Raw genomic sequence first — 13,211 nt, 5'->3', positions numbered from 1 at the left:
AGAGTGGAATGGGATTTCTGAGCAGATTCACTACATATCCTTACATTTTCATTTTTGGTCATGACTTACACTCTCTAACATGTTTGACAAATTTCAACTCCTAGAAGAACAAATTAGGAAACTGAAATTCAAAGTTTTCTCTTTTTTTATTTTAAAAAAAAAATCCGGTTATCATCAATCAACTTAATAGAAGTTGTGCAGTTCCATTGCCATGCAGATAAATGAAAGAAATAAAAGAAGTCAGAAAGTTCTGCGAGTTTAGTTAATGAAATGAAACGGTGCAATTGGGAAAACGACTTCGTTTTAATAAAAACAATCTAGAGCTCTTCCTCCCACTTCGGTAAATCAAACAGCAGAAGGTTTTTTATTTTAATTCATTGTCGTAAATTCATTTAGCGTAACTAAATACAAGACCAAATCAAAGGGTTAGAAATGTGTGAAATGGTGTTTGTTTGAATACAAATAACATCTCAGATTAAATGCGAATAAGATGGCCAATGTGGACGTTTCCTCATGTAAAAGCAGATGAATTTTTCTGCATTTGGATATGGGCAACTGGAACGGGCTAATGCTGAGACGAACCCACAACTTTCCATCTCTGCACGACTCCGAACAAGAAGAATAAGGTAATGGATCATGGATGCCTTGTGAGTAAGAGAAGCGGCAAATTGTGCATGTTCCAGTCTGCTTTCCAAAACACTGCATACAAAGGACACTTCAGAAGCTCTTTGGTAACAGCAATTTCTAAATGGGTGAAAAGATAATATAAAGTCGAATTCTGCCAAGTCCATATTTAGGCCTCAAAGTATCTTCAGCTAAGAGGTATTTACATAGCAACTCTAATTTATTTACAGAAATTTAAACAACTATCCAAGTCATAAACAATGACGAAATAAATCTTCAATAATTGTGCAGTATTCAAATAGGCAATCCCAAAATTTAGAGACAGTTATTTTCTTTCTCAATTTTCACTAAATAATACAAATTAATTTAAAAACTCCACAGCAGTAAAAATTTTCATCCGCAAAAAAAGAGAAACATGATATTTCCTACTGTTAAAACAAGATTGAGAAAAGGTAGAAGAATACAGAAACCTATAACATCAGAAGATGACCCTTCTAACATGTACCAAATGGTCATCAGGACTTTGTAATGTGAAAGAATACCTTTTAAGCGTATGGTTGCTGCAACTCCATGTGTATAACAGCCTACAAAAAAATATTTTACAAATAAAGGGAATTTGCAAACATAATGCCTCTACGAAGGCTTTCACTAGCAGCTGCAAATTTTTTCTCCAAAGTGGCTTCTCCAACTGCCCGAGCAGCAGCAAGCAACTGGAAATTTATTGGAAAAAAAAGAAAAAGCTAATTAGAAACCACTAAAATGTAAAGATTTTGTTATGTGTTCATATTTATTTATATTCAATCTATATATAGTTCAATTCAATTTTAACCAAATCACTGGCTGCTAAGATATGGCCTGGCCTGCATCTGGCTTGTCTATTCAACAGAAACCTTGATACAGGAGAAACCTTCTCTTTATTTCTTTCTTCCCCTAAAAAAAAAAAATGCTATTGGGCATAAAGCCGTAAACGACATAAGGGTAAAAGGGTATGATATGAACCAAACAGTAAAGCTATACTAAGCACTTTAGTCAGGCCAGTACTTCTATAAGATAAATATTCAACATAGCCTTTATCTCATAACATTTCTATATTAACTATCAATCAAATCACATCCCAACAAAATCTACTAAAATTATAGTAAACAGAACCAGTGATAAAATGTTTTCAATGCTACATAGACATCACATAATTGTTTTCTAGTAATGTGAGTTATAATTGCTATAAAATTACTCCCAGTATGATTTTACAAACTAGCAAATTTTTTTTGGGTCCTAGGACTGCTAAGCACAAGGCTTTTGCCTTGGAAAAAAAAAGCTAATAAACTTATACATTTCCATGGCACTCCCTCTGTTAATATATGTGAAAGGGGTTAGCGATTTCAGAAGTTATTGTTTTACCTGGTTCAGAAACTCATCAAGCCTCCTAGCACTCCTAATGATACTGCCCTCAAATATATCAGTCATTTGTATAACCTCAGCAAAGCTAGCACCCTGAAAAAAGTATCACAAACAGAATGGTTCAGACCAGGGAAAGAAATGTATAGGAAACTTGACAACAAAAGGACAATGTGGGATCCTCCTAAATTAACAATGCATCAATCACTGAACCTAGGCAAACTGATCAAAAACATAGTTCAAAACACCTTTCAACCCACAAGTCCTCAATCAAAGATCCAACCAACCAATGGACCTTGTTTCAAACTTAAGAAGTTGGTCAACACTAAATAAATAACAAAATATAAAATCATCATGTCTCATGTTGCTTACAATGGCCAGAGAAACATTGCAGTGGTATGTATGAGAGTGAAGATTGCTGAACCAAAAAATGAATATATACTATTGAACGAGATACTTTGCATTATCAATTACACTGTCACTATTACATGCATAACAAGTAATGACTAAACATACACAATCAGAAAAGTGAGCAAAATCCTAGCAACCATTAAAAGCATAAGTAAACTACAGGATTAACAGTCTTCATAGATCCATTAAGAAACCAGATTGTGCCAGTGCAAACAAGAGCTTTTGGGTAAAGGGAGGGAGAGAGAGAGAAAATCAGTGAAAACAAGAGGGGTCATGAATCCACAATCTTAGTGTATTCACACTTGAGTACCAGGGGTCCTATTGTTTTAGTTCTCAGTGACTTAATTAACTGTCTCGTCAAGGTGGTAAGGAAACATGTCTGCAGTTTCATTACCAAAACTATTAAGGTAAGAAAACTAGGGTCTCAAAATATGAATAAAGAACTAAGTATCTCAATGTGTTATTTATCCCTAGAGATCAGAGAAACCACCAAAGTTGTACCAGTCACTTGGCTCACATTTCACTTTAATAAAATGAAAAACTAAAGGCTTTTCTATTCACATGCCTCCATTCAGTATAGCACATAATAGCAATCTTCTATTTACATGCCTCCTCAATATTACAAATGATAGCCGTTACAGAGCATCCATCATACATAATGCTCACAACATTCCAAACATTAGCCCAAGCTTGCCATGCAATAGTGCACAAGGGCTGTGGGAATGCTGTTGTTTGCACAAATTAGAGAGTCCCATTTTCTCGCTTTATATTATATGGAAGCAGCAATCCTCATTGACAACACCCAAACATATAGAGAACTAACCTTTGACCAACAGTAAATCACGTCCATCAAAAATGGCCTCACAGTTGACTCCACATACTCATCAACATTTACTTCCAATTTGCATTCGTGTTGTATCTGTTACCATGTAAAGAAAACATCAAGTTTTCTTGTAAATCAATGAATCAAATACTTGAGCATGATAACTAACAAAGACAACATACCTCTGCAATTTTTCTAGCACTCTCTTGAAGTTGCTGTAATGGTTTGGCAAGCTCCGTTCTTAAATTTATTTGCTCACTTGATTTGTCAACTGGAATGAAACAACTAGCCAGGGCTGCAACTTGGTGATGATCAAGATCATTGAATGTACCTGATTAATTTTTTTTCAAACTTCAGATAGCCAGAGGATAGAGCTCAAAATAGTAATATGCTACATGTACCAGCCATACTAATTGTGAAATTTTCAAACAATAAACCACACTCGTCTTTAAGGGAGCTTGGCAGAAAGGAAGGGATTTGTAGTTCAGATGAAAGATATAGATGATCAAAACTAGGGGAAATGGACAGTAATTGGACCCAAAAGGATAACTGTGAGAAAGATGGATTGCATCCACTACATTTGACAAGCACAGAGTAAATCTTGTGCAAGAATCACTGTATAGAAATAAGCGAGAGTGTCTGTACCCCTCAGAAGAACTAATAGGGACTTTTCCTTTAGATACAGAAGACAAAATTTAGGAGAGAAGCATCGGCCCCAGCAAGATGAGATGTGATTGCTAGGAAGGCTATTATGCTAGGAAAAAAGATCATAGTTACCATCCCTTCCGGTTTGAACCTGAAATAGAATACTTACACATACAGATACAATTTCTGAGATTTGCACTTCAAGGATTTTGAAGTCATTGAGGAGCTGCTATCTATAAATTTATATTTTGTTAAAGCTAAAAGAAAAGCTTAATGTACAAGAATTAGGATCAACAACCTCTTTATTTTTTTTTTTTAAAAAAAATATTGCACAACTTGTAGACCATATAACAAGTGTTTACCCCAGATCTCTGATAAGCATTAAGTTGGAATATCAGATTTTTACTGCAACTACAGAAAGTGACTAAACTTGATGATCTAAAACAGTCATAAGTCGTGAAAAACCAGAGGCTTTTAATCCATGATCCTGTATATCTATTTCAAACCAGAACAGTAGCATCGATCTTCCATCACGTTTTAAATTATATTATGTTGGCCCAGCCTCAGTGACATAGGAGAAAATAAATAGATTTTAGGATTAGTATTTTTACGGCTTAAATTTACTTATAATTTGTTCTAGTCTATTACTTCTTAGCTTTTTGTTTAATTAAGATTAGAATATCTTATATTTCATTGTTTATTATGATTTCATTTCATGAGCCCATATATAAAGGCTTCTTTCACCATTGGTTCTATGTCATCTAGATTTTCTCCCCTTTCTTGCTGTTCTCCCAGGTCCATTTTTCTCTTATTTTTTCTATTTCTTTAACTAATTTTCCTTCTACACCTCTATCACTCAGTCTAACCTTGTCAGAAAACAAACAAGCCTGAACAAAAATAAATTCTGTAATACTCTGAAGCCTGAACCAAAAAAGGTTCTGCAATAATCAAACAAAAGCGAGGAAAATGTAGTCAGTGATTAACCATTAAACATCAGTTCAGTGACAAGGAGTTCATCTCCTGTGTCAATCAAGCAAGCTGCTCGTCCCTTCAACTGTACAACTCCATCTGCATCAATATGGCCAAGCTTTTTCAAGACCCGTGAACGGTTTTTGAGTTCATCACGGAATTTTTGAATCTGCAAAAATATATATATATTTATTAAGTAAAAGTAGCATACATATGAATCAGCAGTATGCGATTTTAAATGGGTCTAATAGCGTCTAAAGCAAAAAAAAAAAAAAAAACACACAATTTCAGCTTCTGCGGTACTAGATTTAGCATTTTAAGAGAAACAAGGAATTATGGCATCTTTCAAGAGACAATTAATAGGAACAATACAACAAGGTAAGAGAAAACGACCATAATAAGCAAACTTAGATAATCCTTGCGCATGTACTGAAAGAAACACATTCAAATTTGTTTTAAAAAATTAAGATGAGCTGATTATAGCCTCTCAAACAAAACCTTAAGTGAAGTTGTATATTTTGGCATACAAGATCATCTTCTTTAGGTGGTTTCCCAGCACCAAATGTAAGTTCAAGCAGTAGTTTCACCCAAATCAAATAAATGGCCTGATTCTTGAACACTGGTGAAAAAGATATGCCTATGAAGAGAAGTGAATCATGCGGTAAACTTATCACCTTCTATTCTTACTTCCACATATGACATGCAAATCATGAAACATTGATGCAAAATGCAGAATGATACTGTCCTTTGCAAGAGTAAAGTTATCCAGCCTCCGTTATGCACTTGTATCAGATCTACTGAAGGAGCAACTGGCATGGCAAATACCTGGGAATCACGCATTTTTGACTTAAGTTGCTGAATCTCATGATTCACTTCTGCTTTCCTTTGGAAACATCTAATTTGATTCACATCCTCAGACTACAGTACAGCAAAACAGAGTCAGCAAATGACACAACAATTACAAACTTCTTCAAGCAACTGCTGGTGATTTATTTGCTGAGAGTGTTATAACATTGCAACATCATTAAATTCTTGATTACTTAAAAAGCATACAGCTGATTCAGAATAATATTCCAAACCTTGTTCATCGGATGAACAAACAACTTGTGTTCAAGTTCTTCAATTTGATTGACCAATTCAACAATTTCAGGATCTTCAATCTTCATGTCCTGAAAGTCCATTAGAAATTTTAATCAATTAAGAGCAGAATCTTAAGTAATCAATTCAAAACATTATTAATAGAAACATGATTGGAACCTCAAAGTTGCTTCAAGATAGGACTATCAATTGGGCTGGGAAGGCCGAGGCATAATTGTTCGGCAAGAAAAAACAGTTTTGGGCCAAACAGAATTCTGGCCTTTGATGGGCCTAGACAAAAAAAATTACCCATTAAGTTATCAGACTCAGACCCAAGGCCTGATAAGTGTAATGTTTGTTAATTAATGTTATATTTCGTTAGTGTTTGTTTATTTGTTTGATGTTTAAAACAAAATGAATTTGGAATAAGTTTAAAATGTTACATATATAAGTGTAACTTAAAACTAAAGTTTTTTATTTTCCAAATTAAACCATTTTTATATATATCCGATGGTATTACAAGACTTCCCTAATTATAATTTTTCTAAATTGTTTATATTCCCAGATTCAATTGTTTTACAAATTAATTTGACATTTGAAACTATTGTTTTTTATTTTTGTTTCCTGGTGGGCCTCAAAGAAGATAAGATATAATAGTATTTTATGGTTATTTGAGTTGGTTATTTTTAATTCAGTCACTTCAAGTGTGTTTTTATAGATTTTTAAAATTACAAGGGTACTTTTTCAGTTTTTTAAAGTTAAAACAGGCTCAAGAATCAGGCCTGAACCAAAATGTCAAGGCCCAAATGGGCAGGCCTAAAGCCCAAGCCTGAATTTTTTTTCTGGGTTTAGGCTTGAACAAGCTAGGCCCGATTGACACGCCAACTCGAGGCATAATGTTCATGATATATCAATTGGCAACTAAACAGAAAATGAGAAGCAAAAGAAACAGATAATTACTGAATATACAGTGAAAAGGTTTTATCAACATGGTTTATGGGACAAGAGGGTAGATCATGAGCAAAATTAACACAATTAGGTTTCGAGAGACACTGCACATTTTCTAAATAGCAATAGTTTGAATATAGATCAATGATAGCAATGGTGCATTTGAAAATCCAGGTATTATAAGGTAAACTCAAGCCCATACTCTAATTTCTAGTTGGGATTGCCGATTAAACCATTCTGAATTTCCTTTTTCAAAGTTAACAAAATGAGAAGCAAATTTCCTTTTTCAACTGGGAACTAAACAAAAAATGAGAAGCAAAAGAAACAGATAATGACTGAATATACAGTGAAAAAGTTTTATCAACATGGTTTATGGGACAAGAAGGTAGATCATGAGCAAAATTAACATAATTAGGTTTTGAGAGACACTGCACATTTTCTAAATAGCAATAGTTTGAATATAGATCAATGATAGCAATGGTGCATTTGAAAATCCAGGTATTATAAGGTAAACTCAAGCCCATACTCTAATTTCTAGTTAGGATTGCCAATTAAACCATTCCGAATTTCCTTTTTCAAAGTTAACAAAATCCCACATCATTACAGGTTTTCCCATGAAGACCCATCCTAAAAAAATAAAACCATAAATGAACAAGAATCCTAATAAACTCATGATATCTTATTTAAAGGATAGGTACCTTTACAGGATTAAGCTTTGGAAGCCCTTGAGGGAACCGAGACTCTAGTTCCTGAACAGCAAGAAGTATGCTTTGCCTTGCTTCCAATGGCCGTAGGTCAGGAGGAACAGATATTCTGATTTTGCTTAGAGCAGAAATTAAGGGCAACTGAACAGGGACCTGAAAACACATGAAAATGAATATCAGAATCTCCACAACATTTATTCAGATGCTCAAAGAAGGTTTGCTGCTTTATAAGCATCAACGCACCACATGCATTTCACCCTTTTCTCCAGGACGAGGTGGACATGGTTTTGGCCGTGAACCATTCTCACTTGAACCAGGTGAGCAATGAAGTAGAGTATCCACTATATAGCCACCACCACGAGAGGGCAATGTACCTATGCCTGCCGAGGGCTTTTTAACAACATTAACTACAACTCCCCAGCCCCAATCGGTTCCACCTTCTCTTACCTTGACCTGCAATAAGTAAGACTCTGAGAGCAAGAACAAGATACACATGTATGTAGGTATATATGTCTGTATATGTAAATGTACATCCAAGAGAAAGACCAATGCACACATTAAAAATTCATATCATATAACCATCAACATTAAGTAAATAGTATTGTTACTTAAAAGCACAACCAAACATTGAACGAAAAACTTAAAGCAAGAAATAAACAGAAGATAAACGTTTCCATGATATCTCTCAATTAATTCCTCAACCCAATGAGGGGAAATCAAAGATTAATAAGATAGTTGTCCACAGATAAAATCCCGCGGAGATAACAGTATCCAAGATAACAAACTCTTGAATTTCACTTACACAATTTGCTAAGAGGTTGTAAGGACTGTTTCTCAGTTTGAATTTAGGGCCATCATATGCTGTGATAATCCTAATTATGAACAAACCCTATTCTGAAAAGAACTAGGATTAAGAAGAGTCTCAAGTCTCAACATTCACATATTCCTTTTCTCAATACTCTTTTTTGCTCTGTGCTTCAATGACTTAAAGGAAATTTAAATTAACCCCATAAATTCATGCATTTTAGCAAACAATCTCTTTAACTAGCAGAGGACCAACAAATGGTGATCAGTAATTGTCAAAGAAAACACTAGTTTACCTGATTAGAGTTCATAGTTTGTAAAGAAGATATAGTATAGTTAGTAAAATGACCTATTCAAACTAAAAATATTAATTCATTAAATATTCAGTCGAAAATTTCTCAAATTGTTTTTAGAAAGAGAAAAAAAAAATCTATCCCCTTGGTCATTTCTACTTAATGATACCAAAAAAAAAAAAAAAAAAAACCAAAACAAAACAAAAGCAACCATTTAGCTAAACTAGAATGAACATCTTTAGCACATACCAGCCGACCAGAACCAAGATAATAAAGAACTCTTTCAGGCCTAGTTATCTCTGACATCAGCTTCTTCTCGTGTTGGGCTATCTCAAGTTTCAGCTTATGAAACTCAGCAACTTCAGCCTGTAAGGGGGGAAAAATGTTTCTACAGAATGTATATGAACATATTGAAGAACCAAGGTACAGCTATTACCTCTCCAGAAGCTTCAAGCAATGCAGCTTCTTCTTCCAGCTTTGAAACTTTATTGCCCATATCAGGCAAAGCCTGCAATGAAAAGAATTATACATAACTAATCAGCATACACTTAAAGGCTGAGGAAAATAAGAAAAAGAGATAAAAAAGAACCTTCTCATACTGGAATTGATGAAATGAATTTCTTATCACATGTTCAGCAGTGAACTGGCCTTCAGCACGGCTCATTAAATTTAAAATCGAATAGTAGCTCAATCTGAAAGTACTAACTAAAGGAGCTGGTTTACCCAAAACCATGTCCCTGAGCGTATTCATCTCCATCTGCAGAAGGCAATGACACAGACATTTCTTCAATGAGATATAACAAATACTATTTTCAGACTTATGGTAATTACATTTTTCTCCTAATCGATACGACAAGAACTAAGGTGATGTTTAATTCATTAGAATGGGTGAAGGGACCAAAAAAAACAAAAAAAAGGAATCCTTATCACCATGTTTGATTTACTGGTTTGATAAGGAATGAGCAGTTCTAGCTTTCCATATCCAAGGGCCATGAATCCATGTTAAATTCCTGCTTTGATTATAAAATATTCATTTTACCCTTGATATACTTAAGTTTTGATTGTCTTATTAAATGAAAAAAATAATTTATTATGCAATCATATAAAAAATTGAAAAACTATGAAAAATATTTATAAATTCATCAATTATTTATTAATTTAAAAAGAGAATTATTTAATGTATAATAATTATTAAAAAAAATTTATAACATCTGTTTAGATTTAATGTACTCTCACTATTATGTTAAAGTAGAATAACCTTCATACTGAAAATATGTCCTAGCTTTTGATGAAGAGAATGTATTGTAAATTTTGACTGCATACTGATAGAAGCAATCATTACCTGCTCATCAATCATTATAATACAAATACCACGCTCATCTTTGCCACGGCGCCCAGCCCTTCCACTCATCTGCATCATTCACATAATGTTAACTAAGCATCAAAAAGAGAAATTTGCAATATAATTCAAAATTTATATGGAGAGAATAATAATTTCTTCACTCACCTGTATATACTCACCTGAGCCAATGAAACGATGACTATCACCATCCCACTTCTTAACAGCTGTGAAGACAACAGTTTTGGCAGGCATGTTTAAACCCATGGCAAACTGTCAAATAGAGCAATTACTATAAGAAGGCTATTTTTATATATGAAATCAAGCTAAAGCATAATTATAAAGGTTATATTATGAAACAAAAAGGGGTGACAATCAAATCTTACTGTCTCAGTGGCAAAGAGGGCCTTTACAAGACCTTCCTGGAAGAGAAGCTCAACCAATTCTTTGATTACTGGAAGTAGGCCAGAATGATGAACAGCAATGCCTCGCTTAAGTAGAGGCAACATCAACTCGATAGCTGGTAAATTTCTGTCCTCCTCATTCAAGCAGAGCACTGCATTTTGAAAAACTTGTTCAACATCATCCTTCTCCTCTGGTGTATTAAAATCAAGTTTAGACATAGACATTGCATGTTGTTCACATTCTCTTCTACTGAAGCTGAAAACAATAACTGGCTGAAATTTCCGTTCCATAATCATCTGATAATAGAAAAGGATCTAAGTCAAGCACTAATATGTGATATACAGGATATACTGCAATGATAGATAAAAGTAGCAAATAAAAAGTAATAAATAAAACAAGTTCTGTGATCTAGAAACACACAAAAATCTTATTAAAAAGAAAGAATCATCACAGTGATTAAAATTTGGTGGCATAACTTTTTGCTTCAAAAGCAATAGCAATTTTTCAAAGAATCAAACTTGTAAACAACAGAACTAAAAATCACAAGTTGCATCTTAAGAATGAACATTCCAATGCCTATAAATTTTCAAGTCCTACAAATTTCTGATTGCATACATCTTAAAAAGTAAGGTTGGGATTTAATATGTGGCACTAAATACTGTTATCAGTTAGATTGCTAGCAAAAAGAAATTCATCTGAGAATGAAGTAAATGGAGAACAAGTCATGGCTAACATTATGGAAAAACAGAGTATCTAAAAACATGGTATTCCAATTAGAGACAAAAGCAGCACCTTCACAATTTTGTATATGTCAGAACCTCCAGAACCACTGCCACCTTTAGCCATTCTTCCACTTGCTTTTCCACTTTCACTCCTGCTTCCATCACCCACTTTCTGCTTTGAGAAAGTATCCTGAAGCTTGAAAAAATTATCCTCCCTAAATTGTTCGTTCTCATCCACCACAAGATACAACCCACTACCACCTATTGGAAAAACATAATGCTGTAAAGGAGTCGGTCGGAAATCTGTGTAAACCACATGACAAGGCTGTTTGTGCAGATGACAAATCCACTCTGCAAACTCTGTGGCATTGGACATTGTTGCTGAAAGGAAAACCATCTTGATAGCTGGTGGCAAAAATATTATACTCTCTTCCCAAACAACTCCTCTTTCCCTATCTTTCATGTAATGAATTTCATCAAAAATTACCCAAGCAACCTCTTTCAAAACCTCAGATCCCCTATAAAGCATTCCCCTAAGGATTTCTGTAGTCATGACTAAACAACTAGCATTAGGTGACAGGGTAACATCGCCTGTCATCAACCCAACATCTGTAAACTCCTGATGTAACTCCCTATACTTCTGGTTACTCAAAGCCTTCAAGGGTGAAGTATATATAACCCTCTGCTTATCTCTAAATGCCATTGCTATTGCATACTCAGCAACTGCAGTCTTACCAGCAGACGTATGTGCTGAGACAAGAACAGACTCATGTCTTTCCAAGCACGCAACAGACACTCGCTGAAAAGGATCAAGCTCGAACTTGTAAGTTTTTGCCATCTCACCAGTGAAAACTGGATTGGAGAGTGTCCCAAAAATCAACTCATCTTTACTTGAAGCATACCCACTAGGGACAGCCACCTCATGTACACATGAGCGTATCAAATTCCGCCGCTTAGGGGTTTCAGTGACACCTGAATCTTCTTTGGCTGTTTTCCTTTTCCCAAGAGTAGGCGATTCTTCCATTTTAAATGTCACTATCTACTAGATTAGATACCTAATACTTTTTTTTTAGTTCAGTTCAACAAATTTCCCGAAGTATTGCTATGTACAACCTTTGTTTCTGCTCAAGCACACAACACGAAAAATAAAAGTTAAGGAAATGTCGGCAACTTTGAATAGCTACACTCTAATTCAGCCGAAAAGAAAAAAGCTATTTAAACAATACGCACAACCTATAGAAACCTCAAATCCTCCCTTTTTACTCCTGTTTTCCTATCGAGCAAAAACAAGAAAATGAAGGCGAAATGGCAATCGGTGCCACATTGCAATTTCTCATGGCTATTAATTACGGGTATGTTAACTCATGTTTTTAAGGCAACCAAACAGAAATGGGAAATTAGGGTTCTAGCAATATCGTACCTTTGTTTGGCAGAAGAAAGTGGAGGTTTTCTCTGCAAAATGACTGGACTTTGAAAGAATTAAAAGTTTCGAAACCAAAAGCCCTATTTTAACTGGGCCTCCGTAACCTTGTACTCTTTTTGTAAGCCGGCGGTTTTAGTTTCCCCAATATCATAGTAGCCATTGCCCGAGACTCAAGAGGAGAGATCTTTAAAAGCAAAATAAAAACAAAAACATTTTAAAACTTTAAATATTTTCTTTAATTATTTATCTACAATAACCTAAATAGCATTATAATTAAATGGAATCCAAAATAAAAAAAATTTCAAATATTTGTTTTCAGAGTAATTTACTTCAATTAGGAATCCAAGGTATGTTAATTAGGTGTTAATTGCTTGAAATTAAACCAATTAAGTGAATATCTACAAACCCTAATTAAGGGATTCGGGGATTTTGATGTATTTGAAGGTTTTTGTTTAACTTGGGTGAAATTTGAGCGTTCTAGAAGGTTAAGGTGAGTTTTATAACTCCATAGAAACTTAATTTTAGTCATTCGAATACAATTTGATAAGACTCTTAGTTTTTGTTTGATTAGAGTTTTGATTTTGATTTGATGATTATGCAATTGCATGTAAAATTTGGACTAAAGTGAA

General features: G+C 34.3%; 1 protein-coding gene across 2 annotated transcripts; it reads right to left on the bottom strand.

The window, feature by feature from the left end:
- Positions 1-341: 341 nt before the first annotated feature.
- Positions 342-12,751, bottom strand: LOC123194700 (DExH-box ATP-dependent RNA helicase DExH10). 2 transcript variants are annotated; one of them, XM_044608061.1, is made up of 18 exons: positions 12,580-12,748; positions 11,230-12,280; positions 10,419-10,733; positions 10,201-10,305; positions 10,036-10,104; positions 9,283-9,450; positions 9,130-9,201; positions 8,943-9,059; positions 7,840-8,049; positions 7,591-7,749; positions 5,947-6,036; positions 5,693-5,785; positions 4,883-5,036; positions 3,436-3,584; positions 3,254-3,349; positions 2,023-2,115; positions 1,167-1,334; positions 342-699 (listed from the first exon to the last, which is right to left on the bottom strand). In XM_044608061.1, the coding sequence occupies exons 2-17, from the start codon at positions 12,181-12,183 to the stop codon at positions 1,224-1,226; spliced, it is 2,955 nt and encodes a 984-aa protein (XP_044463996.1). In that variant the 5' UTR covers positions 12,184-12,280; positions 12,580-12,748; the 3' UTR covers positions 342-699; positions 1,167-1,223. The 2 variants fall into 2 exon arrangements, with proteins under 2 accessions (XP_044463996.1, XP_044463997.1); XM_044608062.1 differs by lacking the exon at positions 342-699 and adding an exon at positions 1,454-1,554 and having other exon boundaries at positions 939-1,334; positions 12,580-12,751.
- Positions 12,752-13,211: the final 460 nt, after the last annotated feature.

The sequence above is a fragment of the Mangifera indica genome, chromosome 13 (genome assembly GCF_011075055.1).
Source record: "Mangifera indica cultivar Alphonso chromosome 13, CATAS_Mindica_2.1, whole genome shotgun sequence".
Lineage (NCBI taxonomy): Eukaryota > Viridiplantae > Streptophyta > Magnoliopsida > Sapindales > Anacardiaceae > Mangifera > Mangifera indica.
This window is presented reverse-complemented; position numbering and strand designations above follow the sequence as displayed.